General features: G+C 38.2%; 2 protein-coding genes across 2 annotated transcripts in view; both read right to left on the minus strand.

Moving 5' to 3' along the window:
* Positions 1 to 358: 358 nt before the first annotated feature.
* On the minus strand, positions 359 to 6,450 carry TMEM42 (transmembrane protein 42). The gene is made up of 4 exons (XM_029961753.1): positions 6,332 to 6,450; positions 5,696 to 5,816; positions 1,749 to 1,895; positions 359 to 920 (listed from the first exon to the last, which is right to left on the minus strand). The coding sequence occupies exons 1-4, from the start codon at positions 6,448 to 6,450 to the stop codon at positions 780 to 782; spliced, it is 528 nt and encodes a 175-aa protein (XP_029817613.1). The 3' UTR covers positions 359 to 779.
* A 145-nt stretch (positions 6,451 to 6,595) lies between these two features.
* KIF15 (kinesin family member 15) overlaps positions 6,596 to 27,538 on the minus strand; it is a 33,210-nt gene continuing 12,267 nt past the window's right edge. Inside the window, exons 13-33 of the mRNA XM_018075693.3 lie at positions 27,387 to 27,528; positions 24,951 to 25,092; positions 24,424 to 24,612; positions 23,426 to 23,533; positions 22,535 to 22,640; positions 21,840 to 22,005; positions 20,372 to 20,522; positions 19,296 to 19,381; positions 18,788 to 18,863; positions 18,432 to 18,518; positions 17,361 to 17,465; positions 16,388 to 16,510; positions 14,805 to 14,951; positions 13,765 to 13,869; positions 13,311 to 13,475; positions 12,749 to 12,855; positions 11,337 to 11,409; positions 10,704 to 10,741; positions 8,835 to 9,000; positions 8,337 to 8,468; positions 6,596 to 8,039 (exon numbers count right to left, since the gene is read on the minus strand). Coding sequence (XP_017931182.2) covers positions 7,956 to 8,039; positions 8,337 to 8,468; positions 8,835 to 9,000; positions 10,704 to 10,741; positions 11,337 to 11,409; positions 12,749 to 12,855; positions 13,311 to 13,475; positions 13,765 to 13,869; positions 14,805 to 14,951; positions 16,388 to 16,510; positions 17,361 to 17,465; positions 18,432 to 18,518; positions 18,788 to 18,863; positions 19,296 to 19,381; positions 20,372 to 20,522; positions 21,840 to 22,005; positions 22,535 to 22,640; positions 23,426 to 23,533; positions 24,424 to 24,612; positions 24,951 to 25,092; positions 27,387 to 27,528 — 2,498 coding nt within the window. The 3' untranslated portion in view covers positions 6,596 to 7,955. The remainder of the gene's footprint in view (positions 8,040 to 8,336; positions 8,469 to 8,834; positions 9,001 to 10,703; positions 10,742 to 11,336; positions 11,410 to 12,748; positions 12,856 to 13,310; positions 13,476 to 13,764; positions 13,870 to 14,804; positions 14,952 to 16,387; positions 16,511 to 17,360; positions 17,466 to 18,431; positions 18,519 to 18,787; positions 18,864 to 19,295; positions 19,382 to 20,371; positions 20,523 to 21,839; positions 22,006 to 22,534; positions 22,641 to 23,425; positions 23,534 to 24,423; positions 24,613 to 24,950; positions 25,093 to 27,386; positions 27,529 to 27,538) is intronic.

Below are 27,538 nucleotides of genomic sequence, written 5' to 3' on the forward strand. Positions count from 1 at the left end.
TCAGTGGGATGGGGGATGTGTTGAACATGGACAGTCCTAGTGAAAGCAGCTGACTCTTCACATGCTGCCTGTTGTATTGTACCAAAATTACTGTTAGACCTACACACAGTAGGAATGGTGAGCAAAACCCCATCCTGGTTAAGGGTCTAAAGGAAAGAGCAGCAATCTTACAATGAGTAAGATGTCAGGAATGGGTAAGTGAATATTAAAGGTGTCAGATACAAATTGCAAGTTAAAAGGTGTATGTGAATGATAGAGGAAGCTGAAGGAATTGCTGAAAGGCTCCACAGCATTATAGGCAGCAGCAGGCATGGAGCCATTTCAACAGACAGGAAAGTCAGGAACAGCAGAACAGAAATATCAGCTGCCTTCAGCATCTACTTCTGATTCTATTTTGGGATAGATCCTTTTACGGAAAAGTACTAATGCACAGGCACCTTCCACAGCCACTATGTTTACTTTCAGCCTTCCCTGAACTGGGAAAGCTCCACAGCTGCAGGGTGTGAAGAGGAGGAGCAGCTGATAAGCCTCCGGCCCTGATTTTCACAATACTGACTCAGAGTGGATCAGCTCCCTCCGAGGCTGTCACTGCCACCACAACACTGCCAACCTGCCAGGAAAGATGCAATCAAGGTGACTTTGCAAGTCAGAGGGTCAGCAAGTGAGCAGGGGTTAGCAGGTCCATGGTTGACGTGTTCAAAGGTCGGTGGGCACTGGGGACGCCATCATGAGACAGGCTGGAGAGGGGCAGCATGGTACCATGCCCCCTCCAGCAGCTCTCACTCCTTCTTCTCTGCTGGGACCTGCACCAGCTGGGGCGCAGCTGTGTGCAGCAGCATGAGCCCACAGAGTGTAGTGGAGAGGCCGACCCACCACAGAGGCGACCACGTCTCCCCGAAGAGCAGTTTGCCCAGGATTGCCTGAAGGAAAAGAGAGACAAAAAGCTTTGCTGGGCTGAGCTGCTCCAAAGCCTCCTGCACTGCCAGAGCTGTGAGAACTTCTACTGGGAGAGACAGCCCTGGGAAAAAAATGTGCTTGAGGAAACTCATGCTGGGGTGACCAACAGAAACGGCTGCTGCGGGTGATGCTGGAAATGACTGACTCTGCCATCCAGCCTGGAAGCGCAGCTATCCTGTGGTCCCAAAGCAGGACTTTGGTAGATGCATGTGTGCTTTGCTGCCTTCCCATCACTTCTCAGGAGCCAAATCTCTTGTTGACTGGGCAACTCCAGTCGATTCTTGGACACCACCATGAGCTGTCTGCCAGTTGGAGCACAGAAACAAGGTGGACTGCTGCCAAGAGTGAAAAGCAAGCAGAAAAACCTGCAGGTCAAAGATTCTCTTGCTGTCACTAGCGGTGGTGCATCTTCACACCCAGCTAGGGTGACTGGCTTGTCACAGGTGAGGTGTTGCAAAGGAAAAGCAAAACAAAGCAAAGCAAAGCTTCTGGCTCTGGCTCTCACTGGCAGTTATTAAAGTTCAGCTGTACAGCTGCTGCAAGGCACCATGCTGGGCAGCAGTGCTCCTCCTCCTGCACCATCCAGAAAAGTTCCACCGCTTCTGCCATGAACAACTATCAAAGCAGCTGGGGCCTGATGCAATCATTTCATGTCTGCCTGTAACCCTCCCTTTGTGTCCACTGATGCTGGTTCTGCTGGGAGGTGAGCTAAGACCAGTGGCAGCCAGCGTGAGCATTCTCACATCGCTGTGCTCCTCGGGCTTCAGCGCCTGGGGAAGGGATCTACTCACCGAAGAGATGAAGTTGGAGGCTGTCGTTGTCACAGAGGCAGCAGCCAAGGAGGAAGAGAGTCGCAAGGCTTTTGCAAAGACTGTCCACATCACCGCATTGCACGCAAACACCAAGCCAACACAGCTGACGCGAAGCAGCACTGGCAGCTGTAAGACAAGAATGAAAAGCCTGTGTATTTTCACCTCACTGATTCATGGGCACTTTGGAGCCAAACCCAACGGCATGGGCTTTTGAAGCTGAATTACAGCTGCTATTAAATGAAGGTGAATATATAACTCACAGAAGGAAATGGAAATGAGGAAACAGCCCTGGACAGAGTGTGAGCCCGTTGTGTCCTGCTGTGAGTTCAGCCTCAGACTATAGGCTAGGAAGCGCTAGGACAACGTGCAGCAGCTGCTATGCCAGAAGCCAAATTTCAGAACACTCTCCAGTTCATGATGTGGTGGACGCAAAATGCAGGGATATGCCCTTTACTTATCACTATACATATACAGATGTATAGAAAATGGTGAAATTCAGAACTGACAGGGACAAATACCAAAGATTTAAATGCCGGCGCTGTGTGGGGTCCAGGACCTAACTGTTGTGAATTTGGACTGAGACCCCAATGGTCCCAAAGCACTGGTCCTCACCAGCTCCCTGGTCTGCATTACTGCTGCAGTGAGGGCAGAGCAGAGATCTTTGTGATGAAAGGGAGAGCTGAGGGGCTTCACGCCTTACCTTGCACACTCACTGGAGAGCAGATTTACTGAGAGGTCTCTACTCCAGCATTTAGCAGCACCAAAACCACCTCTGAATTCAAGGGCTGTCAAGGCCAATTAGGTCCTCAAGAAAGACCTCCCTCCTTAAACAATCTCACCAGACATGTAACAGCCTCAGTCTGAAAAAAGGGCACAGTTGTGCCTAAAAAGTCCTCACCATTCACAGTCTCCCTTGCCCCCTCCTAGTTTAAGCTACTGAGGCCATCTCCCAGCCCCTGGATACCATGTAGTTGACGTGAAGACACCAAGGGAGATCACGGGCAGAAAACGACTCTCACAAACGCTCAGGGAACACACAAGGGCAAAGGAAAGCAAATCTTTGTCTAAGCCTGCAGCAATCATGGCTTCACAGCCTGTCACCTTTCAGTCCATGGTGGGATTCGTCTTGAAGAAGACAGAAATGTAGGTGTGAAGTCACCAAAAAACACAGCTAAGCAGTGGTACCTGCCCCATGGGAATGGCTGCACTGCAGCCCCCTACCAGCTGCTCAAATCAATGGGGGCCACCAACTGTGTTCTGCTCCCACTCAAAAGAAAAAAATTATATACTGCAAGCAGACAGGGATTTCTGAAGCAAGCGATGTTGCAAGTGCACAGGAAAAGACTGCAAAGCAAATCTCTGCTCGATGGCTGGCGCAAGCTCTCCGAGGCTAACCCCATTCCAGAGAGCGACAGTGCAGGTGTGTGGTCTCATTTTGCCCCACCTGTGGCAAAGGTCTCCAACTTGATAAGGGCAACAGTTGAAATCCAATATCACTCCCACCAGTGAAGCCCTTGCTTTCCTATCCACCCTGGCCAACAATGTAGGGAGAGATAAGAGGGACAACCATTCCCAGATACTACCACTCCTCTGAGGACGAAAACTTCTGCCATGTTATGGCTCTCCATGGGATAGGGTTTGCCTCCCAGTTTCATCCTCTGCCTCTATTACCAGACAGTTTTACCTTCCTAGGGGCAGTTATGTACATCCACACATCTCTAGTGGGTAGGCAGATCTGGGAGTAAAGAGATGAGAGGGCAAAACAATTCTCTGTGTTTCACCTAAATTCAGTATATTTCCATAGTCCAGGGGTTGGACTAGAGACCTCCACAGGTATTGCCTGACTGGAATTAGTCTGTGAGACTATCAGTGGTGAAACAAAGCTGGCTCCCACCATCACAGCAACTATGCTATGTTCAAGAGTGATCTTGAACCCAAAGGTTTTTATTCTGATCTTCTTCTCTTGCAGAGCCAGGGAAACCAGCAGCAGTATGCTCTGCAGGTGGCACATGCCCAGAAGGAAGGTTTATCAGAGAAAGGTCAAGTCCCTCTGCAGCTCGGGCAGCGGTCATCCCAATGGCATGCAGACGGAGAGATAGGAACATCCCCACGTGTTTCCTTCCCCACAAGGAAGGGGGGAAATATAAATTCCTCCCCAGCTAAAGACTCAGCTGAGCCACCCCAGTGAGTCAAGGATTACTGTTCTGATTGCTTTTCTAAGCATAGATTAATTTCAGTGTACATTTCAGATAATCCAGAATTACTCCTGAAGTGGCAGAAGTAATTTTAGATGAAGACTGACAGGGGAGCGGAGAAAGCAAAGTAAAACTTTTGTTCAAGTGAAATGACCCCTCCTGGTCAGGTCACTCTCATGCTTGGCCATCCCAACACATCCTTCTGGCCAGGAAATCCCTCTTTGTGCTGTTGTTGAGTATCCTGCTACCCTACATCATAAGCTCTTAAAAGCATCAATACACTTTTAATATTTGCTGGCATGTTCCACGCTGCACAACTGACGGCTGCTATTATACTTTGAGACTTCTGTAGCTCTTCCTTAAACATAAAACTCCTTCAATCTCTTTTGCCTTGTGGCTGCTCTGCAGAAATGCCTTTGCAGCAAGCATGTAGGATTCAAAGGGAGCCTCTGAAACTCTTAAGTGTCTATAGTCCTCCACAATTTAAGCCACTAGGAAGATTACGGCATCTACATAAAACCTGGCTAGTTTTACAGCTAAACTGATTAATTTAATTGTCACCTAGAATGGACCTGAAAACTGAAGGAACCAATTTACCCAGAAAAAAGAAACAGTCACAGAATCACAGCATGGCTGAAGTTGAAAGGGACCTCTGGAGTTTATCTGGTCCAACCTCATCATTCTTAGAGCAGGCTGTCCTTGTCCATGTCCAGACAGTGTCTGAATATCTCCAAGGATGGAGACTCCATCACATCCCTGGGCAACCTGTGCCAGTGCCTGGTCACCCTCACAGTGAAAAAGTGTTTCTAGATGTTCAGAGCAAACTGCCTGTGTTTCAGGGTGTGCCCATCACCTCTAGTCCTGTCACTGAGCAGAACTGGAAAGAGCCTGGCTCCATCCTCTGTGCACCCAGATATTTATACATTTATAAATACCCTGCAGGTATTTATACACACTGATGAGATCCCCCCTGAGCCTTCTCTTCTCCAGGATGAACAGTCCCAGCTCTCTCAGCCTCTCCTCATAAAAGAGATGCTCTGGTGTCTCCATCATCTTTATGGCACTTTGCTGGACTCCTTCCAGTAGCTCCATCTATTTTTTTGCACTGGAGAGCTCAGAACTGGACCCAAAACTCCAGGTGTGGCATCATTAGGGCTGAGCAGAGGCAAAGGATCATCCCCCTTGATCTGCTGGCAACATTCCATGTCAATGACATAACACTTTGTCATAGCACTTAAAAAAAAAAAAAAAAGCACCAACCTCCCACCCCAAACAAATACGCAATATTTTTTAGAAATTTCATCATAGAAAAATACTCCGAAAAGATGCTGTCAACATTTGCAGTAATTCCATGCTCTGGTATTCTGTCAGTGCAGAGCACAAGTTGGGGATTTTTTTCTGGGGGGTGGAGGGGTTGGAAAGAGTATAAGGATTTAAATTTTTTTATTTTCCTTTCTGCCACCCTTTCCGATCTATCAGAAAAGATCAAAAGGATTGGCAGGTGCTACGTTTTTGCCTTTTTAACCTCTCTAATAATCACACGGATTGATTTTCTTTTCTTCCTGGTGCAAGGCTGGATTTTTCCAGCTCTAGTTTCAAATCCAAATGTACATTTGCCATATGAGTAACAACCTATATTGAAATTAATCTCCCCAATGTGTTTTTAGGAGACGCGTAGGCTGCCTACCTCAGCATTTCCCCACTCACATGCAACCCCGTGTACCTCCCCACCTCTGCTGTGCCTGTGCCAGAGGTCACTCCTGTAGGTAAGGACACTGCTACTGGGGTCAAGGGACAGCAGGCCCACGTAACCTCAAGCTCAAGGAGGTTTGAAAAACACAACGGCGATAAAGATCACGACCAACGAAGACACAAGGATCAGCTGAGCAGCACAGCAGAAATCAAGGGCTCCACCTGTCTGCTCTGGTAAGGACTGAGCTGTGAGAGAATAAGACGGAGAAAAGTAATGTTATTAGAAAACAGTGCACTAAGAACAAGCATTTAATACTAAAGAGTACTGACATCCTGCTTCTAAAGTAACACTGACGTAGAACTACTGCAAATGCAGGGTTGGGTTTGATCTGGGGCATTCCCGTACCACGCTTGTTGTCTTAACATCTCAGTGGCCTCGCTTCCCTTTCCCTGCTCCTCGTTTACGTCGACAGCGCGTATTAGTCAGCCCTCCAAGGCTGACTCAGCGCTCCGCTCTCCGAGACCGCCCCGCTATCCCTAGAAATCCAGGGCAGCCCCTGGGAGCGGAGGAGGAAGAACTGCCGCGCTCCCGCCAGCGCAGCCGTGACGCCCAGAGCCGCCCGGGGGGCGGCTGCACGGGAACCCACAGCACCCGCCGCCTCCCTCCTTCCTTACCGGGCGCCGGCCGCCTCCCCGCCCGGCCCCAGCGCCAGCTTCGCCGCGGCCGCCCGCCGCCGCCCCGAGCAGCCCGGCGGCCGCCGCCGCAGCCCCGCCGCCCGCCGGCCGGCCCTCATGGCGCGCGGGACCGGGCCCGCTCGCCGCCTCACGGGCGCGGCCACCGCAGCGCCGCCCGAGTACGGGCGGGCCCGCTCCTAGAGGGCCAGGGGCGGCCGGGAGCGGATGGGGGGGTTTGTGAAGAATGCACGTATGCAGTGTTCGTTTATGTACAAAGGCTTTATTTGAACAGACACAAAAGGAGGGAGTAGGAGAACAACGCAGGTCCTACCGTAGCCACATACAACACAGAAAAGGGCAGAAGCCACCTACATGGAAATAGTCCAGAAACAGATAGGAAGGCGACATTTGTAAACCTAGAACACAGCAGTAACAAATAAAGCACGCAAGGGACAACAGGTGTGTTGTCCTTGATGTACCCCTCTAGGTCTGATCCTATCTAGATTGTCTACAAGGAAAAAAAAAACACCACCTACCCCATTTAAGGTCAGCTTTTTACATCAGAGCTCAAGTGGGAGCTTGAACTTAGGCAACTTTAAAATGCGCAGATAAGCTGGTAGAAATTCTTCCCCTCAGCCAAATCATGTAGAAACTCACTAGGTCTATCCTGCCCTTTATCAGACACACATCTTCTGCTTTGTTCCATTTTCCCCCAGCACTTGTGGGCAAAAAAAATACTGTATGAAGTAGCCAAAAACTAGAATGATAGGCTTACCGGCAGTAAAAAAAAAAGCCTGTTGGATATTGCTATATAAATCAACATTTTGTGATCCACTAATAAACATTTCATGTATCTGTAATAAATCTTAAGTGCAACTAAGTGAACTTCTGCTGTACTCCTAAAATGTTCTGCATATTTTCACAGCTTCTTTCATAACATTAACTTGTTTGATAAGAAAATGGTTGCAAAATACTTGGAATTTCCTACAATTCTAATATAGAAGTCTACTATAAGTCCATAATAGGGGGAAAAAGGGTTAAAAAGCATTTTAATTTCATATAAAGAAAGAACAGAAAGGCAAAATATATTTATAGTGCTATTTACAAGGCTGTTACTAAATTCACATTTATGCTGTATTGAACAAAGTTCAGTATGAAAACTATTTTTAAACAACCCAGTAAAATCACCCTACGTTTAGCTAAAGAAATAATCACAAAGAAATTGTGCTTTTAAAATTTTGGCTCTGGTGGAAAATGTAGCATTTCAGAAGAGGTAGGAACCTGAATAAAAGCACAAAAGGAAACAAAGATCCAGGTGTGTTCCCAGTAAGAAAGCTTTTCCTTGGCAAGGTACAAAAGTTCCAAGGAAGTATCTTCCAGCACCTATACAAAATCGGTTTTGGAAACTGGAAATTACAGAAAGGTGTTACTATGTCATTGGAAGCTGCCCGCATAGCTGGTATAACATTCTTCACTAAGAGTTATTACCAGCAAAAAAAAAAAAAAAATCTATGAACTAAAATACTTGATTATTCCAGGACCACAGCAAAAGTCAAGCTTGACAAATGGCTTTTGCTTTTTCTGTACACTTTAAAAATATGGTTCTGCAGTTTTATTTGTGTCATTACAGCTGATCATAATGCCTACAAATGTCACATTTTTTTGATTCTTTCAAAAAAGCATTTTCAATTCGTAGTTTTTCAGTCTCCTGTAAAACAGAAAAAAAAAGCATGGGTATATTAAGGAAATTATCCTCATGTCTTTTATATTTCTAAATAAGCAGTATCTATATTTGTTCAAGTATTTTATACACTATATATTTGGGGAAATAAAACAGGGTGATCCTTGTCTGGGGCCTGAGAGGAGACAGACCAGCCATGACTTACTGAACTGCATAAAATCTATTGCTCTCCAAAGAAGAGCAAGAATTTTAGTTTTCATTCTCAAAGCTTGACATCTTCTATGTCAAGCCATGACTTCATCTGTATTCTACTCTGGAACTTACCTCAGTAAGTTTCGCGTTATCTTTCTTCAGTTTCACAAGATACTGAATCTTCTGGTTTAGGTTTTGATGACCAAGTAATTTCCCGTTCTCCTCAGCAAGAGAGTCAACTTGCTTCCTCAGCAATTCTATTTCCTGTAATTAATATAAATACATTGTGTATCTGTTAGCAGTAGCCTCTCCTTCTCTTTTCAGAAGAAATAGCTTCTTAGAGCTACAAACACACTAACATTTAAGTTGTTTGTAAGATATGATGCAAGAGTTGGTTCATTCAGGAAATACGTATTTGTCTTATGTGTCCTTAGATACTATGTTAGATCCTTCTAAAGGTCAAAAAAGAGCAATAATTGATTTGTATTATGAATTGCAACACTGATTTCTGTACCCAGACTTCCACTAGTGCAGAGAATAATATTACAAATACAACTAAACTGTAAGACCTCTACCTCTGCTGAATAAGATTTTACTGTAAAGACAAAAAAATTATTATACATGTGTAACCTTTTCAGTTCTGTCTCTTTCTTCATATGCTTCCTCCAGTTTTGATCTAATTTCTTCTTTTTCATTAAATGCTTTGAGCTCCAAAGTTCTCGTTCGTTGTAGCTCCAGAGTCATTTGATGACAAGCATTCTCTTGGACTCTAAGGATATTTTTGGTCTCTTCTAATCTGCCAATATAAAAGAAGCATAAAAAACTTTAAAACCAATATAAATGGCATATAAGTGAATTACTAAACCAGTCTTGGACATGGAGGGAGGCTCCTTTAAAAGTGTCCTTCTGAGACAATATATTTTTCTTAGAACTTAGTGTTAAGGGAAGGAAAAATTTCATTCTGCTTCACAGCTCTTGTCTTTGATACTATCAACTATGCAGTGTTTTGGAGATGCTCTTCTCTTTGGTAACTGTGCTCTTTGGTAACTGCAATCCAGGATATATAACTCAACTGAGGAGAACGCAGAAACAGAAGCTTCACCTACAAGAACACTTTGAATTAATCCACCAAAGGAATGTAAATTTTCCAGCTAAACTCAGCTGCTCTTCAAGTTTCCCTTAAATTGCTTGTCTGTCTGTGACTTTTCCCCCAGTGGTCCTGTTGTTCAGAAACATCTCTGAGCAGCTCTGATGGCCTGAGCTTGTTTGGCCTGGTAACAGAAGGACCACTAGTTTGGATAGGATTAAAACATTTTCAGCAGACAAGATGTCTGTAAGGCTCAGAGAATATTAAACTGTGCCATCAAACTTGGCAGCCTGTCTACTAATTATATGAACTTTAATAATTTTCCAAGTCTATTCAAATATTGTATAAATTAAATTATTTTTGTCATCAGTTTTATTTTACTGATTTTTACTCTATGAAAACAGTATTCATTTGGTACATTTGTCAAGACATGTTCTTAATGAGGAAAGAATATTTTACTTCTTTGTGCATTATTTGTTTGAATGAGACCTTGTAGCACTGTTATAAAGCGTATTTCAGAGACCAGACAGGTATGAAAACACAATGCATCAAATAGCAAAATAATCCCTAATTGCCAGACTGGGGTTTCTGGAAAATTTAATGAAAGTTACTTTTGAAATGACCATGTGCATAAAAACTCTCTTCCTTCTTAAAAGAAGTTATGTACATAGAAAGCATTCCATTAAATGTAAATAACTCAAGTATTAAAAGATTCAACCACTATGAATCCTGAAGAGTACAGATTAGGAAAAGAATAGCAGGACCAACATTTTCAAACTACTGTTTATCTACTAATTCAGTATTTTCTTTCTTTGCTACTATCCATCCAAGGCCCAAAACATTTGAATTTTGAGGACTATTTGCACAATTGCGCAAACACAATCTAGGAGTCCTCTAATAACAAAAAATTTTCATTATTCAAGATTAACTGCAAAAATTTAAACAAATAGCATAAAAAGAAAATAATTAGATTATGTTAAAATTATAAAACATTTATGATACTAATAAAGAAATGAACGGTATTTCAATTCAATTTGAAAGGGAATGTGCTTAGAATTCATTGCATGTATAAAACTTGAACACATAAATAACTTTAAACAATTAAAAATGGCTCTTCAAATTCAAGTTTTTATGGTTCTACCTATTCCAGATTATTGTCCTGATATAATGCCATCCTTTTCAGTAAATGTAGCAATAGGTGCTACTACCACCTACTGATGAGAAAGAGTAAGAACTCAATGTGTCTTGCAGAAGTGTAAACATTTCCAAATTATGTTTTTTATAAATTCAGGTATTGGACTTCTAGTGCTTAAATATAGCTTTTTTGGGACTTCTAGTGCTTAAATATAGCTTTTTTGTCATTAATTAGTTTAATACAAGTTTCCAGTTCAAGGAACAACATTTAGACTTACTCTGCTTTGATTTTCAGGATTTCCTCCATTGCTTTATTCTGTAAAAGTTCAAAAGCATTAGATACAGTCCTAATGTTTAACATACAGATATATATTTAAAATTATTTATCACTTAGTTGATGCTGTGTATCTCATTCCAGATCCTGCCAAAGTCATCCTACTGCTCTGTAGCTCACATCTCTAATATTCACTCTAAGTTCATCTCTTTACTATATGCAGGTATTTCCCATTTCATGCCAGCACAAATGACCCCCAGCCTATCTCTCTGCCCACTCACACACAGCAAAGCTCTAACAGGGGGTTTTTCTGTCTGGGAAATCCATGGCAACCTCCGCTGTGACATGAACTTCCCTTTGACACAGACCTGACATTAGCAAGTGACACAATCTTCACTTTCCAACTCTGTGGAGATGAGTCAGATTTAGCAATCCAAATCTGTTTTTGCTTCCTGTGTCATCTGACACCCAGTTCACTTGTGTCAGGCTGAGATAGAAACCCTAAGAGCTAAGTGTCAGGCTGTGCCTATTAGAATTCACTAGAAATCAGTGTTTGTTTCACTGCTGTGAAATAGAAGAAAACAGGTTAATACTTCACAGCTGGTCAACAGCAACTGACGTGAGAATGATAATATACCTTGGCAAGTCTCTCCTCAGCAATCTCCTCCTCTTTCTCTTTGAGGTGCTGAACATCAGGATGTTTCTGATCACTAGGAAATTCAAGAATGAGGAAAGTTTCTCATAAACGGAAGAAACCAGTTCTAAAGCATCTTATCCAGATTAAACCAGTAAATATGTGTAGTGGTTTTCACACGTGTTCATACTCAAAATACTGAGCACATCATGAAACAACTCTGGAAGGGTTTCTATATTCTTCTGCATTCCATGAACACCACATTTCCTTTTGTTAGAGTATGGAGAAACTACTGTTTTCATTAAAACAATTACAAATGTAATAACAATGCAACAGTTTGTTAGGCAGCTTTGCAATTAAGGTAAATGTTTTATTAGTTGGTGATGTTCAGGTGTATGTTGACTGCAGAAAGCAACTCCTTCGTATAAGATAATTTGACAAGACCACTGAGCAGTTAAGAAAGTGAAAGATTCTTGTATTTAGAAGACTTCAATGCTTTTTATTTTGTTAGTTCTTGATTAACATGACATTGGATGGAAGTAAGCAAACACCATACAATTAAAATAACCCACAAAGCAACATGCCAGTGGAACCACTTTATCCTTGTAGTGTGCCATAAAGAAGGAACTTAATTGGTTAGAAGTTTTATAATTGCATCAAATTATAACAAACACACTATTTTCAGTAACTGAAGATCTTTGTGAACAGATCAGGTGGGGTACTGAATGATGATGCTGTTTCTAAGGCCTTCTGCTTAGTTTGCAACAGACGTTTGAAAGCATGTTGTGAATTGAAACGGGAATCACAGAAAAACAAGAATGGTTATGTTGCCATGGAACACTGGATTCTGTGGCTTTGTTTTTCACACAGTTTATGGAGTAGGTGTCCTGGACCCAATTTTTCCACAGAAAACCATTACTTTTATATTCCCCACTTGTTGGATTCCTGACTTGGGACCTTGGGATATAATTTCATATGCAGTAACAATTCCCTGCTCCTGTTAGCTGATAGGAGTTATGGTTTGAATAGACCAAAGGTGAATACTATATTGGAGGTTTAAAAGTTCATTTATGTCTGTGTTAAAACTTGTGTTGAATTAATTTGGACATTTGCTATCTACTGAATCCATAACTACACAAGTGATATGGCAATGTATAATATGCAGGAATGGCTATGCATATAATTATTTTACATTCTATTTCCATTTCCTTTATAAAACTTTGTTGCATTTGAGAATTTGTGATTTAAGGGCAATAAAGTTTACAAGCCAGTAAACAGTTTTCATAGACAAGTCTGAGTCAATCTCCACAAATACAAACAATATGTAAGACTGTATTTCAAATAAACAGTGTACATCTTATCTTGCTTAATTATTTCAAGTTAAGATAGATTTTTTGTGTTTTATTTAACTTTACCTGTTCTTGCCTGGTCTCTGAGCTTCTACAAGACTCTGTAAACTCCTGTTGTTTTCCACCAATATCCGCATTTCCAGACGCAAGTTCTCCAACTCATTTAATTGTTCCTAAGCAGAGAAAAAGAAAAAAGTTTGAAACATTTTATTTGAAGACCAAATTGCGATTCCTGTTTTCATTTCCAGTTGAACATGTTTCTGAGTAAAATAGAAGACAAAACTATTTATCAGAAAACAAGCACAGTTCTCCGGCAGATGTCTGCACTACTGTTCCATTTATAGTTGCATTAAAAACTGGATTTAAAATAAATCAGAACAGTTTCAGCAGTAAAACCGATGTTAGCATTTGACATTCATGAACTCAAAACAACTCAGTTCTTGGGAAAATGAGATATATTGACATCTCAAGCCAGTTGTCACATTTTGGGCCTAGGTAAAGGGAGGACCAAAACTGGCTTTCCTGCTTTAATGGACACACTACCAAGCAGAGTTCATTCAAAATCTAAACTCTGTATTTTGTCTTATTTAAACCTTACAAATTGCCTGTAGAGATTAACTCATAGTACCTTCAGCCTTAGAATTTCATCATTTTTAGCTCTTCGTTCTTCATTCAGTTCATGCACAAGGTGCTCCAGATTTATTGCAGAAGCCCTACGATCAGCTATTTCTTGCTCATGAGTTTCCAAGAGCTTTGCCAAATTCACATCAAAATTAGGTGGAGTTTTTGGACACTGTCAAGTTAAAAGAAACAAACCAGACAAACTATTAGTAAAGAACTGTTTGCCCTATGTATTGGTTATATATTTTAATACTTAATTGGAGACATATATTAAAAAAATTCCTGACAGACAAATCATCAATAATGCAACTAAGTTACAAACTATGTGACTGGGAATTGACCATTCTTGATACACTGTAATTTTTGGTTCCAGCCTGAAGCCATGCTGTAAAGTTTGTAGTTGTTTTTTATGTGTTTTAACAGGCATTATAACAAACATGTTTCTCTCACAAATGCCATACCTGCAGAAATGTTACTAAAGATGAGTCCACAAAGCAATCTATTTGCTTCATTTTTAGTTCATACTCATTCTTCCTGTTCTCCAGTTCCTCTGTCATTTTGTCCAACTATTAGAAACACCAGTAAGAATTAAATTAGCTCAAAATAAACACAAAATAGGAAAGAAAACAGAAGCTAGATCTCCATTTTGAGCAGGCTTAAGTACACCTCAAGTTATTTTACATTAACTTAAACTTAATTTTTATAACTCTTGTATATTTAGCTAATAACTGTTAAACTTTCAATAGTTGTATGTAACAAGCATTTTTGAAAGATCTATACATTGTATGCTGTGTAGTTAATCTGAATTTTGTTTGTGTTGCTATTTTATTTTCTTGCCTTACTATCATGGTCAATGTTTCAAAAGGCTTACTAGTACAGAAGAAACTATTATGAACTTTGTTGGCAAATATTACTGGTCAAAACATGATCTGATACAAAGATTTTTGAGGTATAGATTTGATCAGTTTTCCCAAAGAGAATATGCTAACTTGACAAAAGAACTCCTCTTTTAGATAATAACTTATTAGAGTTTTTGCCAGCACAAATATATTACATAGCACTATGACAATTATGACAACTAGAGCTAAAATTTGGACAGAGGTTTAACATAGCTCTTTAGTCTGCAAAAGCTCCAAACCATTCTCAGAATACAAAATTTATAGAGCTCAACACTTATGTCTGTTAGATAATGATATTGTTTGTGGATGAGTGGAGGAAAAGGTAGATGATACTGCTGATAACCTCAGGTTGCTCAGTTGTTACAGTACTGATAATTTTACTCTGCTATCTCTAGACATCATTTCCAAAAGCTTTAAAAGTTTACCTAGCCTTTGTTCAGAAGTTTTTAGACTACTATTTTGCTTTTACAAGAAGGAGCATTGCTCTTCACCAAGAGTACTGCATACAAGATGCTGTAAAATTACATGTAAGAACTTTTCAAAAGCTAGAATTAACTACAACTCCTCTCAATGGGCTAATTATCAAAATTTCTTTGTTTTACCTGTTCCCTAAGTTCCTGGATTACTGCTTCTTTCTTTGCTATGTCTTCCTGTGCACACTGGAGCAACGAATCATGTTTCTTGGAGGCCTCTGTCAGACTTATCAGCTGATCAGCTGTATGACGCAATTCTTCACACAGAAGGTCTCTCTATTTTAAGTCATTGGATGAGTAAAGAAAGTAAAGTTATTACTCTAAATCAGTTGTTTCAAGGTGTTTTGTGATTGGTGTCAAGATTGCTAGCAGCTACAAGCATCTCTCTTTTCCTTCTACTTTTTCATCATGAATTGTAGCAAGCATTCATCTATAAATTTCTTATTTTAGCATGTTTTCATATCCATGGTCTTGGCTGCAGAACAAAAATGAGAACTTTCCCACAGCATAGTCACAGTTCTTGCGGAAGATCTTTGGAATCAACCACAGTTTTAAAGTATAATATGTACTTAAAAAGAGATACAGTTCTCTGAATAAAAAAACAGAAAATAACAAAGATTTTAATCCATGCTGGAGCGATTACAGCTTTTTTAGTGCACTCATATTCTGTAGATACCTCCGGATTTATTCTCCCACCCGATCTGATGGGGCATTATGCCTACACAAGGTGTGTTAACCTAGAAGGAGAAACTGAACTTGGTATTTTAAATGCTACCTTGGATTAGTTCTTCTTGTCCAGTCAAGAAAGCATGAAGAAATTAGTAGCTGAAGCACAAAGTCAAGGAGAAACAGTATGATTTTATCAGGAGCCATACACACCTAAGGATAATACTGGATTAAGAACTAGTACTTCAGTTAAAAAAAACCACGTAAACAAAAACCCAAAGTGGTCCCTTTGGCAGACAACTCAGTTTTGGGTTTCAGAATGTGACATTTAGGTATTATTAATAATGAATATAGTCTGTTTTTTCTTAAATAGATTTACACTATGTTCAAAGGGTTTTGAGAAACAAACACTTCTCTGGAAGACTTTATTGGTGCCATATGATTGACTAGCAAATCTAATGACAGATGATCTTGTAGAAATTACATGTAAGGAGGTGCTAGTGGTTTTGACTGATAGACACGTTCATCAAAATAAGGGTGAGAGCAGTAACAGAAAAGAGTTAAAGAAAGATACAATTTTAAAAGGCAATCCCACAGTTGAATCAACAATGCATCCTAAATCTGTTTCCAGCAGGTGGAGCTTTTAGTTAAAATTATGAGTAAAGAAAAGATGTTACTGAATATAGTAGCAGTGGGGGATGAGATAGTGTTAAACATAATATATTCTTCCACCAATTTTAATTTCTCAGCTGCATCATCTAAAGCTGCCATTAAATTCAGCTGGTGATTCCTTAGTGGTCTTAAAATTAAACCAGGCTTTTAGCATAGGCTTTTATGAAGTAGCTTATAAAATATTTATGTCAAATAACATGATAATTTAACAGAATTTGTCAGGTATCTCATGAAAAATTCTTTTAAGAACAGCTTAACTAGCTATAGTTGGAACCAAAATGAGGTTAAGTTTTACATGAATATTTTAAGCAAATGCACATCCAACTGGTCTGGTTAAACAAACAATCATAATACACCAACATTAATGTTTTTACCTCAATGTTATCAGCTATTTCTCTTCCCTCCAAGGCTTCCTTCAGTTCTTCAATCTTCTTTTCCTGATCCTCTATGATTCCTTTGCTTTCTTCTTTTGCAGCCAGAACAATATTATACTTGCACTACAAAAACCCATTAAAATAAATTTTAGAATATTTTAGAAAAACATGTTATCAAGGAAACCTGGCAAACATAATACAAATAAATGTACATCACAAATCTTATGACAATTAGAAACATTTAGAAATCTGTGTCAATGACTAAAACCAGAATGATATATCACACTTGCTAAATTATACAAACTACGTTTTTAGAAATTAGTTGTCAGAATGATAGGAAAAGATTATTAATTTAATGTTAATTAGCCACAATACATATTACCCACTAAAATCATTATTAAAAGATAACTATATATATAAATTTGTCTCATCAACGTTCTGTCTGTAGAACCTTTTGAATTTGTAGTTCACACATAATATATTATCTGAAGCATTCTGTGGGTTGTTCCATCAGTTTGCAAACCAGACCTATTTTAATAAATCAGATGCATCATATTTATTCATAGTTATTCAGCTACACAGTTTTAGTTCTTTATACTTGTTTTCAGATGTAGAACATAGTAATAACAGCAACATAAAAATTCACTCCCTCAAAAAATAAATTTACAATTCAGCTTCAATTGTTGAGGTTTTAAATTGCCAGTTTCTGAGAAAATCTAAATGTGACTGTCAGCTGAGTGTAGTTTACAAGATGTGAATAGGTCCCTTCAGAGATACGGCTTTTTACCCACCACATGGAGAGGGTTCCGTTTTCAAGACAGCCTTAGGCATAAAATGTTCAGAAGATTTCAACATGTCAAAACAAAGAAGTTTCCATCTAAAATGCTACAGCAAGTTATACTGTTTGAGACCCATGATAAGACATGTCATTTCTAAAGTACGATACCATGTCCTTCAAAATGACAGAACATACATTTATATCCTCGAGCTCTCTTGTCAACCCATGTATGGACTCAGTTTTATGATTAATTGAAGACCTCAGCTCCTGGATCTGTTTCATCAAGTCAGTTACAACTTCCTGAAACATAAAAAAAAAGTCAATCCTATAAAACATATATAAAATCTATATAATATGTTACTGGACTTTTTTTGGTATATAATTTGTCAATCCCAAATTTCAAACAATCATATGAAAATGAGGCCTCAAGTTGCACATGTAAAGGAATAACAGAAAATGTGTTGCTATATCACTGGCTTTTGCTCTAAGCACTGCAATAAAGAATTAAATAACCTGCTGTGTTCATCAGAAGAGAACACTGGTTCATTGATTTAGTATTGGCTTGTAATGGGTTTCTAATAGGAGAACAGAAGTACCGTAGTTTAAGGGTACATTTGCTTGTAATGGAAAAAGATACATTCAAGAAACACCACTGCACTGACAATACCAGGTTAGTCTGACCTTATGCATGTCAAATTTTTGGTTTTAGCATGAAAAAAACAAGGCTTATCATCGCATCATGCTGAGTAGTAAATGCACTATGTGGTTCCTTATGCCTGTTTTACATACAGGATATATACTTGCACTAGGGGAACTCTTGCTATTTAAGCTTTCATACACTGCAACAGCCTTTACATGAAAAAGTGCTTTGATTTTATTAATAAAGACACACAGTCACAATCTTAAGTCATGTTCCTTCCCTTTTCTATTTGTCCATTACAACATGACTGGAAGACCCTATTAATCATGAGGGGAATTATGCACTGTTTAAGCATTGAATGTTTTGTCCAGTAGACAGGTTTACCTTGATTTTTTTTTGTTTTAATCTTCAGTTAACTTGTGTTTTTTTCTGAGTGCATACCAGTTTTCTACCTCCCTGCAAACTCCATGCTAGGGAAAGGCAAGATTTATTTTACCTACATATACAGCCAGAATTGCCTAAGAGCACAAAATTACTAAGTATCACAGAAAGGCTCTGGGCTTTCAACTCTGCTACAGAACCGTTACCCATAAAACTGTGTACTAGTAACAGAAATAAGTCTAAACCTTGTCTGTATCATTTGTCTTCTTCAAAGAAGCAATAGTCTCTCCAGCAGCAGCCAGTTCCTGTTCCAATGTCCTCAGTTTTGCTTCCTAGAGAAAATAATATTGTGAAGGAGAGTCTTTATTACCTTTGAAGTGTGTTTTGTAAAGCCTCAAGTAATGAAAAAAAAAAAAGGAAGTAAGTTGTTAACCTTACCAGAATAATAAAGCAGTAGCTTAACAAAATGATATGTAACCTGAGTAGTCTACATTTATTTTGCTGGTAATCAATGGAACAGTCAGCACAGAAATAAAACTGCTATTAATGCACAAGCAAATCCATGAACATGCAGTTTAAATATTCGAATCTGTTGCTGTACCTGCTGCTCACACCGTGTCACCATTTCAGAGAATGGTTTCTCCACCTGTGCTTTTTCAAGTATTTTCAAGAGCTCCCTGGTGAAGAAAACATTTCTAGTGAGAAATATAATCAAAACATAAGAGAACTTTAACAAAATCAAGTCATATGATTTATTCTTATATGGTTCTTATTTGCACTTAATTTATTTAAGGGTTCTTCAGTAATCACCTTCTCAGTGCTATACAAAAGACCAATAGTTTAGTTACCTGCTGTCAGAGGTGGACTTTTATTTTTGACATGAAGATCTATATTTGCAATGAAATTACTTTTGTCATGTTAATTGAACACATTAAAATGAAGTGCCGTTCTAATTTGGATAAAATAAAAAAGCCTGTTATGTAATTATTGTCAACCACCTGGGGAAAAACACCTCTACAAACAGGATCCTCATCTGAATACAAAACATAGCATGGGACAAAAACAATGCAGTCAAATGAAAATAAACCCCACCACTAATTAAAACTTACTTTGAATTGTTTTCTTTGTCTTCTTGTAATTGCAATGTTAGTTTTTCATTATGTTCTTTTTCTGCTTTCAGAAGGTGAAAAAGGTTCTAGAATAGCAAATATATGTTGCTATAAGAAGTTACAATGGAAGGTCTTTAGAATAATCTAAAACAAAATAAAAATCTAAACAAATTCTTAAGATGATTGAAACCTGCCTCCCTGCCCCTTAATTTGAAACAGAAAGATCCTTAGCTTTGTTCTGGTCAAGTTCAAAAGTAAACTCTTATTCATATTAGGTAATTAGTTCTTTTCACCTGTCATTGATAATAATTTCATATAGCTATGATGTTCCTCAATATCCAAGGTTGTGAAGGCAGAAATTAGAATTTTCAATTGTAGATTAATTTAGGTGCATTTTTCAAATTCCAAATTTGTTCAGAATATTAAATGATAAGGAATTTATATCAATAATTTTCAGTCTGTCAGCATTCCTTTAAACACTAAAAAAGGAAAACTTATATCAAGCTTCCTGAGCAGGCACTGTGAGAAGCAGGCAAAATCATTTGCAAAAGCCCTTGAGCAACCCTATTGCTGTTTTGCAGTCACTGCAGTCTGACAGGCTTTCAAGGACAGCATCAACTAAATTGCAGGACAATGATCCACCACAAGCCATAGATCATTTTAACAAGATCACATCCACTATGAAAATTTTTAAGAAACTGCTTTGTAAAGATAGAATAAGTAGGCTAGTCCCGGTTAGCACTGAGATGAAAGGTCATCTCAGCATTTCAATCAATGTCAAGATTCTTTTCCAAAGAAGTTTCTTATTCCTTTACTAATTAACCCATCTCCCTCAACATTTCTTCAGTCCAAAACCTTACTAGTTCACGATGCTATTGGATATTTCTTGTAGCCTGTGGTTGCAAAAATCTTGCACCAAGTTTGGAAAAAGGTTTTGGGTACATCTTCCAAATGAAAGCACCAAGAAACCTATTACTACTGTGGAATCTATTATTAATGATACAATTGAATTAAACAGGAGTTAAACAATGTGGATATGGTATAATAAACTCCTTTGAAACCCTCAACTGTCTTACACAAAGCTCAGTTTTCATTGTTTCTGCTTCTTGTTTTCTGTCCTCAAGTTGTTGCTTCAGTTGATCCGTCTCAAACTTAGTTACTTCCTGCAAATTGTCATAGTCATCCTGTAGACTTGCTTTTTCTTCAAGAATCTTTTCATGTTCTAGCCTTTATAAAAAAAAACCAAATAAAAACTCTGATAAGGTTTGTGTCATTATAAAAATACTCCAATCACTTGTATTTTAAAATCTTCAAATAATATACAGAGTACAGTTATTTTAGAAAGGAGTGACTGACGTAAATGGTAACTCTCTTTTAAACTCAGAAACACCAAATTTCTGAAGGCCATGGGAGATTGAAGTGGCACTGGCAGGGAAGGCAGTGATCCCAAGAAATAAATTACTTCTTACAAAATCCTACTGAAATTTCAGTCCCTGTGTCTTGATAATGGAGTTCACCATTAAAAAAAAAATAAATCTTTTTTTTTAGGCAGTTGCTGGACAAAAGGCTTTGATAGAAGGATCCTCAGTATCAACATCTGCTTAGCTGATATTCAGATCATCTATCCCATTTAAAATCTTTATATATTCTGGACAAGTTTGGGTTATTTTTCTCTAAATTGTTGCACTGAAAATTTACTTCATTTGGTTTTTCACAAAAGTGAAAAGCAAAGAGGGGTAAAAGAACTGCTAGACAAGTGTTATGAATCATGTTACTAAAGAAGGACCTATAGAAAGAATACCCTCTACATAGTCAGTATTTCTGCTAACACTGAAGGCATCAATGAAACCATGGCATTTAGTTTCAATTCCCAGTTCCTGGTCTCACAATGCATACTCAAAAAATTACTTCAGCTAAGACGTGACCTACTGTAATGCAAAACATAGCTAAGCTTTCCAGGAAAAAAAGCCAAAACCAACATAAAGCCAAAACACAACAAAATAAACAAAACCCACCAACAGAAGCCAACAAAACCAAGTCATGCTAATGATTCAAAACCTCATCTCCCCATAATGGCCATTATTGCAGAGAAGGTAATGAGCTTTTCTGGTTTCAATAATCAAACTTCAGTTGTTTTTTATGAATTTCTTTCTGCTTGTATTTTTAGAGCAGCATCATTATGTCACCTAATTCATGTGATCAGACTGACAAATTCTTTCTCTTCAGCCACTTAACTTTTGGAGAGCAATGAGTTTATAGGTATATCCTACTCAATGGGAAAATGCTAAAGTAAGGTAAAATTAAGGCAGCCTCATTTCATTTCTTTCTGCTAATTTCAGCATGGTTCCCCCCATCATGACTCTGAAATAGGCATAGAAGAACTGAGCAAAAAGAAAAAATAAGCAAAGGACATAAGACATAAACAAACACAAAACAACTTTAAAGAAGCATGTAAAGTGCAAGTTCAGATGCAGGAGAGAAGGACTAAATCACTGTATGCATCCAGAAAGGATGTTAAGGCATTTTACCAAACTGCCAACATACCTCACACTGTCCAGCTGGAACTGTACATCCATATGTCTACCAGAAAGCTGACTCATTTCTTTCTCTTGTTTTTCCCTAAAGGCATTATATTCCAATTTTAGAGCAGACAGCTCCTTGTCTGCAGACTGCAGGACAATGCGCAAGTCATGGACTTCACTTTTTAATACTGTCAAAAAAATCCCAAATAATTTTCATGTTATTTGGAAAACTGTGCTAGGTATATGACATGTAATGTTACAGAACCTGCTGGGAAAGTCTTACAAAACTGCGCTTTTTCAGTGGAACTAACCTTGAAAGTCACACACAAAAAGGCTTTGTGAATGAAAAAGGTCAATGAAACATCGAGTTTAAGAAGTAAAGGTTTATGAAAAACATTCCAGACAATACCACTGCATTTCCATAGACCAACAGAGGATTTTTCCTTTATCTTATTTAATATTTTCTTTTTAAATACTATATCCTGTACCTCCTTCACATTCAGACTAAAGAGAGCCATTTTGAATATTGGGTACTGTGCAAGATTAAATGAAGATATTCTGCAAGTATCAAAGATTGCTTTCTTTAAAAAAAAAAAAAAAAAAATCAAACCAGTATGCCTAACAACCCCAATAGTTACTCAGCATGTGCTATTGTCGATTCAAAACAGTAAGACACCTTAAAAGTTTTTATGAAATTTCAGTATTTCATAGACTTACTATCAGCCTTGCTTTGACTGTCTTGAAATTGCTTTTCAAGTGATTTTATCTGTTCCAGGAGCTCCTGGCGCTCTTTACTCCAGTCATTCCTTTCAGATGAAAGAAGCTTGAGAAAAGAAGTAAAATTTTTAAATAGAAGGAAGTGTAGGAGTGGCTAAGTCACAGTTGTAACAATAACGTAATACTGTATTAAAGCATTTCATCACCTGACTATGAATGCAGAGCACATTTTTCTTTAAAATTAGTGACTCTGAAAACCAATACAAGTCCAAGGAAAAAAAAAATTTATATAACTGAAGATATTACCTTATCTAAAAATTTCATTTAAAAGCAACCCACATCTTAGGAGGTGAGATCTTCTCAGAACAGAGCTATCAGAAGTGAGACTGAGCAGGAAAGAATAGAGACCTAATTTCCTTTTCTATCATCAACCCCAGCGATTAAGCAGGACTTATAAATATTTGATAGATAGTTCCAATTGAGACAAATAGCATTTTCAGCTTCCAAAGTTTAAAATTTCCTTGTTACTAATGTTGTTTCCCAGAAATCATCGAGTTGGCCAAACCCAACCACAATAGGGTCTATTTGTTTATATTTAAGATCAAGCAGGTCCAGAATCACAAGATTTAAAACCAAACTCAGACTTGCAGTGTTATGTTAAATGAATGTTCCCTGCTCATTCCAACTCCAGGGGGGTTGGATTAGGTGGCCTTTGAATCAACCCAAACTATTCCGTGATTTTAAGTCCTTGCCTTCCTGCACAGCCTTGAGCCATGATGCTGTGTAAATTCTTCAAAAGTCAAAATGCAAGTAACATTGCAAGACCTCACTAGACAACACAGCAGCATGACTGTATTATATTGTTAAATGAGCCCTGAATTGTTCTCTCACCTCCTGTATTTGTGTAGAATGATGCTCGAGTTTATTAATATGCTGTTGGAATTTTATATTCTTGCTTTCCTCTTCATCCAGCTTTGTCTGCATTGTGCTCAGTTGCTCCTGTGACACAACAGACACTTAAATTTAGAGCACCCATCTTCCACTTATTCTCACATGCCATATGGCAGTCTGTGCATATTAAATATAAAAATGTCAACAAGTTTCTATTTTTATGACCTGAACCAACAGAAAACGGAACACTCAAAAAATAAACTGGTATCTGAAGTAGCTGATTTCTCCTATTTCTAACTGAACTGCCAAAACACAGGAAAATCCATCAGGGAATACAAGGACTGAATCCTATAAACAATTACTTTTCAGACATGTGTTTATCTTGGAGAAATAAGGCTTTAAAAAGAAAATTATTCAAAATATACAGTAGCTAAATTTCTTAGAGGTTCTCTGCACTATAGTCAGAATCAAAGAGGGGGTTTGGCTATTGTGCCAGGGGTTCACATGCACTGAACTTATTTCCAGCTTCTAGAGAGTAGTTCAGATAACTTTGTAGACCTCTTCTACGTGACAAGACTGCCCGCTACAAGGCAATTAATATTAACGGTGGACAAGCATTATGTGGCAGGTTTCTTAAAATAATGCTGTATTATACATTAAGCTTGTATATTGTTCCAAATGTAGCTGTCACAGGGACTTATAAAGAGGACTCCTCAGGGACAAGTTATCAGGTTAAAAAAGTAAAAGTACAAATGCCGTGTATATCTTAAACTACTTATGATATTCAACTCTCAAATCCCTTTCAGTATTTTGTTGTAAATCCTCTTTCACTTACAATGTATAATTAGAGAACTGTTTCATGTTAAGCATTCATGAAGTGCTTCAGTTTCCCATGCAAATTAAAATGTATTTGGTCAGGGGGAAGTATTTCATGCCAAAGCCCACCCTCTTATAAAATTACACATACAGACACTTCTGTTTTTATTCAGAACAATCACCTGTGCCACTTTGAGTTCCTCAGCAATGGCTTCATATGCTTGTTCACTCATCTCTGGAGGAACTGGCTCTTTCAGAATGTCATCCATCATCTCTTCAGAATACTGAAAATCTTCAGCATTATAATCTGGGCTTATTCGTGGCACTAGACGAGACCTTAGCTGGTAAGCTTTAGTTGGAGTGGTTATGTTCTGTTATAAAGATTACAAAGAAGTCTTTATGTTAACTATAAAATGAAATCAAGCCTTTGTCTGGTATTGTGCTTCATAATTCTATAAGCAGAATAATGAAACAAAATGCTCAAAGTGGTTAGTTCTAAACCACTACCACTTTTCCAGATTTGTCATCTGATTGCAGCAGCAAGTCATTCAGCTAACACTTCAGAACAACAAGTAGCCTATTTGGTTTATTGCATATGGAGAACTCTCCAGAACACTAGTTAGGTTAAGGGATCATACAAATGACTGTCTGTATTCTCATAAAACTTAGGAGTAAGTATGTACGGCTTTAAATAAACTTATTCTCATACCTTAAGGCTTTCTCTGTGTAGCTTTTGCAACTGAGACACTTCTCGGCGCTTGTGTGCTTTGGTTGCCTCCAGAATGTTTTCAAGATGTTGGTTTGCTTTGCGAAGGGATTGAAGCTCTGATTCCAGTTCCATATGCTTCTTCCTGTTTAGGAAGTATTTTACTACTGTCAAAACTATTCCAGCAGTATGCTCTTCCATCAGCAAGAATACACTGCAGCATTGCCAATAAGCAAACTGCAGTTGAACTCTTGCCCAGACATTGAAATGCACTATTTTGAGAAGAAAGTCATCACTTCTGTATTAAAAAGTAAAAATAATGTATAGAAAATTAAAAAGCTAAGAAGCTTATTTGTGCTTGCATAATGAAGCAAGCAGATGGATAACTAAACATGTCAGAAAAAAATCCATTACACGGTAAGAAATAAGCTGAGAGCTCTGCAGTTCCTTTTATGAGAAAGTGATATCACCCATACCAATATGGTTTTCAGCTTTAAAAATGTTATCCAGTTATATGAGAAGTCTGAACTGGAGCTTGCCAGGATTAAAGAAAATCCTTTAAAGACTTTCTTTTTTTTTGGGAAATGCTGCTCTGTTAAGATTATTTTGCCCTCCAAGAGTACTTTAACTGAAATCCAACAGTTGAGCAGAAATTTAGGAATACTTTTCATTAGGTATTTTGCAGAGTTACATGCTGTTACTGTGATAGTTGTGCATTAGTGACATAATGGTAGGGTCAAAGTCTACAGACAAATGGAAACATGCTATTTCATCTTTTGGCAGTTCTATCACTTTCCCTCATGTTTTTGGCATCTGCAAAAATTAGTTCTGACTGCTATTAGACAGCAGAAAAATAAGCATACATTGATTTTTGTGAATTGTTATTATACTCAGCTTGTACACTTAGAGCATATAGTTACACCTGCATGTAAAATTAAGCATCCAGTTACTCTGAAACTGGAAACAAGTTCAAAATTTAGTGTAATTTAGTGACTCCATAGGCTTAAAAGCACACTGCTCTTTGACTGAACTCCACTATGGAAATGTCAGTAATTGATAATAAAATGCATACATACTATCAAGAAAGCAAGACATGCACAAAACGTGAAATACATAAAAATAGGAATATATTTAATGGTCAGGAAAATAATTAATATATGAAGATATAAACAGACCATTGTAATTAATCATATGGGACAATTGATGGGACTGTTGAATTGATAACCTCAGTAGGTTGTAACGTTATTATTTATGAATTTCATAGGATTTGCTACACAGAAATCTAAGAATAAAAATACGGATTTGTACAACTGTCTGAGTAAGCAAAAAGAACATTAAAAGCTACTTTGCAAAAAAAAAGTGGGGAGGCAAAAATGGAACTATCTTGTGCCTGATGCTTTTCAAATTACACTCTAGATTCACTAAAATCAATAAAAAGCAACAATGTTAGGTTCAAGTTAAAAATTAATACATATAAAAAAATATCAGGTCCCTTTTGCTTTCCAAGTTTGCATTACATTTGCTGGAAATGCAATGGTTTTTCTTGTATCTCCAGTAATAAGACCTGAATTTTTCAGAAATGGGGTTAATCAAGTCAAAGTCATGTTTTATTCACTTGCATATGAATATATGTACACTGAAGGTATTAGTCAGGCCTTTCACATTATCTTGTGTTGCCCTCAAGAAGAACAATGACAGGAAAGTCTTTACTACATTAGTAAGGACAAAGTAGACCTTTATCTCATGGTTAGATATCAAAGCAAACGGACATAAATGTACTACTGACACCATGTCTTTGGGCTAATTTGAATTAAATCTCTGTTCCAATAACAAGTTTCAAGACAGTGGTATTATTGCCTTCTTAAAAAAAATCTTTGAAGCAGAGACAAAAACATTAACCGACAGGTTAGCCAAAATTTTCTGGGGTACTTGGATTCTACATTTATGGTGACTCAAACTTGCATTCTTAAAGTGGTTATATTAAAAACTCAACCCCATCAACTCTTAGTTCTTGTCACTGCTTTCATCTGTAATAATTCAATTATTAAAAAAATACTTGCTCAATGTAGAAACTAAGCCAAACTCTCCCTGTGTTGTTAAGCAGGTGGTGACTATCAGAATTGCAGGGTATGTCCAATCTCCTGCGTGTTGTGAAGCACTTTTTTATTTGCATCTTAGTATAAAGAGTGGTTTTGGAAAAGACAAAGAAATCTGCAACAGTGCAGCCATGCCTTCAGATTGAATCATGGTTGTTCCCTAGTCTGGGAGGAACTATGTTCACCAGGAACACATTCTGTGCGCATGGCATTGCTGGCCCTCTCTTTGCAAACAACAAATTCAGACTGTATGTTCAGGATTCGAGATTAACTTTCAAAAAGCAATATAAATAATTACTTAAAGACATTCAACTACAGACAATTCTATACTGTTTTGTCTCACTTGGTTAGCTCTTTAAATTCTTCATATTCTTGCTTTGAACTTGCCAGTTCAGTTTGAGTCTGTAGCAGGCGTGCTTTCAGCCTTTCAACAGATGCCAGAGAGTTGCCTTCTGCTGATATGGTGGTGGAATATAAACGATGACCTAAAGAACA

Source organism: Manacus vitellinus, unplaced genomic scaffold, assembly GCF_001715985.3.
Source record: "Manacus vitellinus isolate BGI_N305 unplaced genomic scaffold, ASM171598v3 scaffold_3_pilon, whole genome shotgun sequence".
In the NCBI taxonomy this organism is placed as follows: Eukaryota; Metazoa; Chordata; class Aves; order Passeriformes; family Pipridae; genus Manacus; species Manacus vitellinus.

Excerpts from the sequence above, each read along its gene's own strand:
- TMEM42 (XM_029961753.1), bottom strand. The coding sequence starts at position 6,450 with ATGAGGGCCGGCCGGCGGGCGGCGGGGCTGCGGCGGCGGCCGCCGGGC. Across the intron at positions 1,896-5,695 it reads CTGGCACAGGCACAGCAGAG|CTGCCAGTGCTGCTTCGCGT; the intron begins GTGGGGAGGTAC and ends CTTGTCTTACAG. Across the intron at positions 921-1,748 it reads CCTCCAACTTCATCTCTTCG|GCAATCCTGGGCAAACTGCT; the intron begins GTGAGTAGATCC and ends CTTTTCCTTCAG.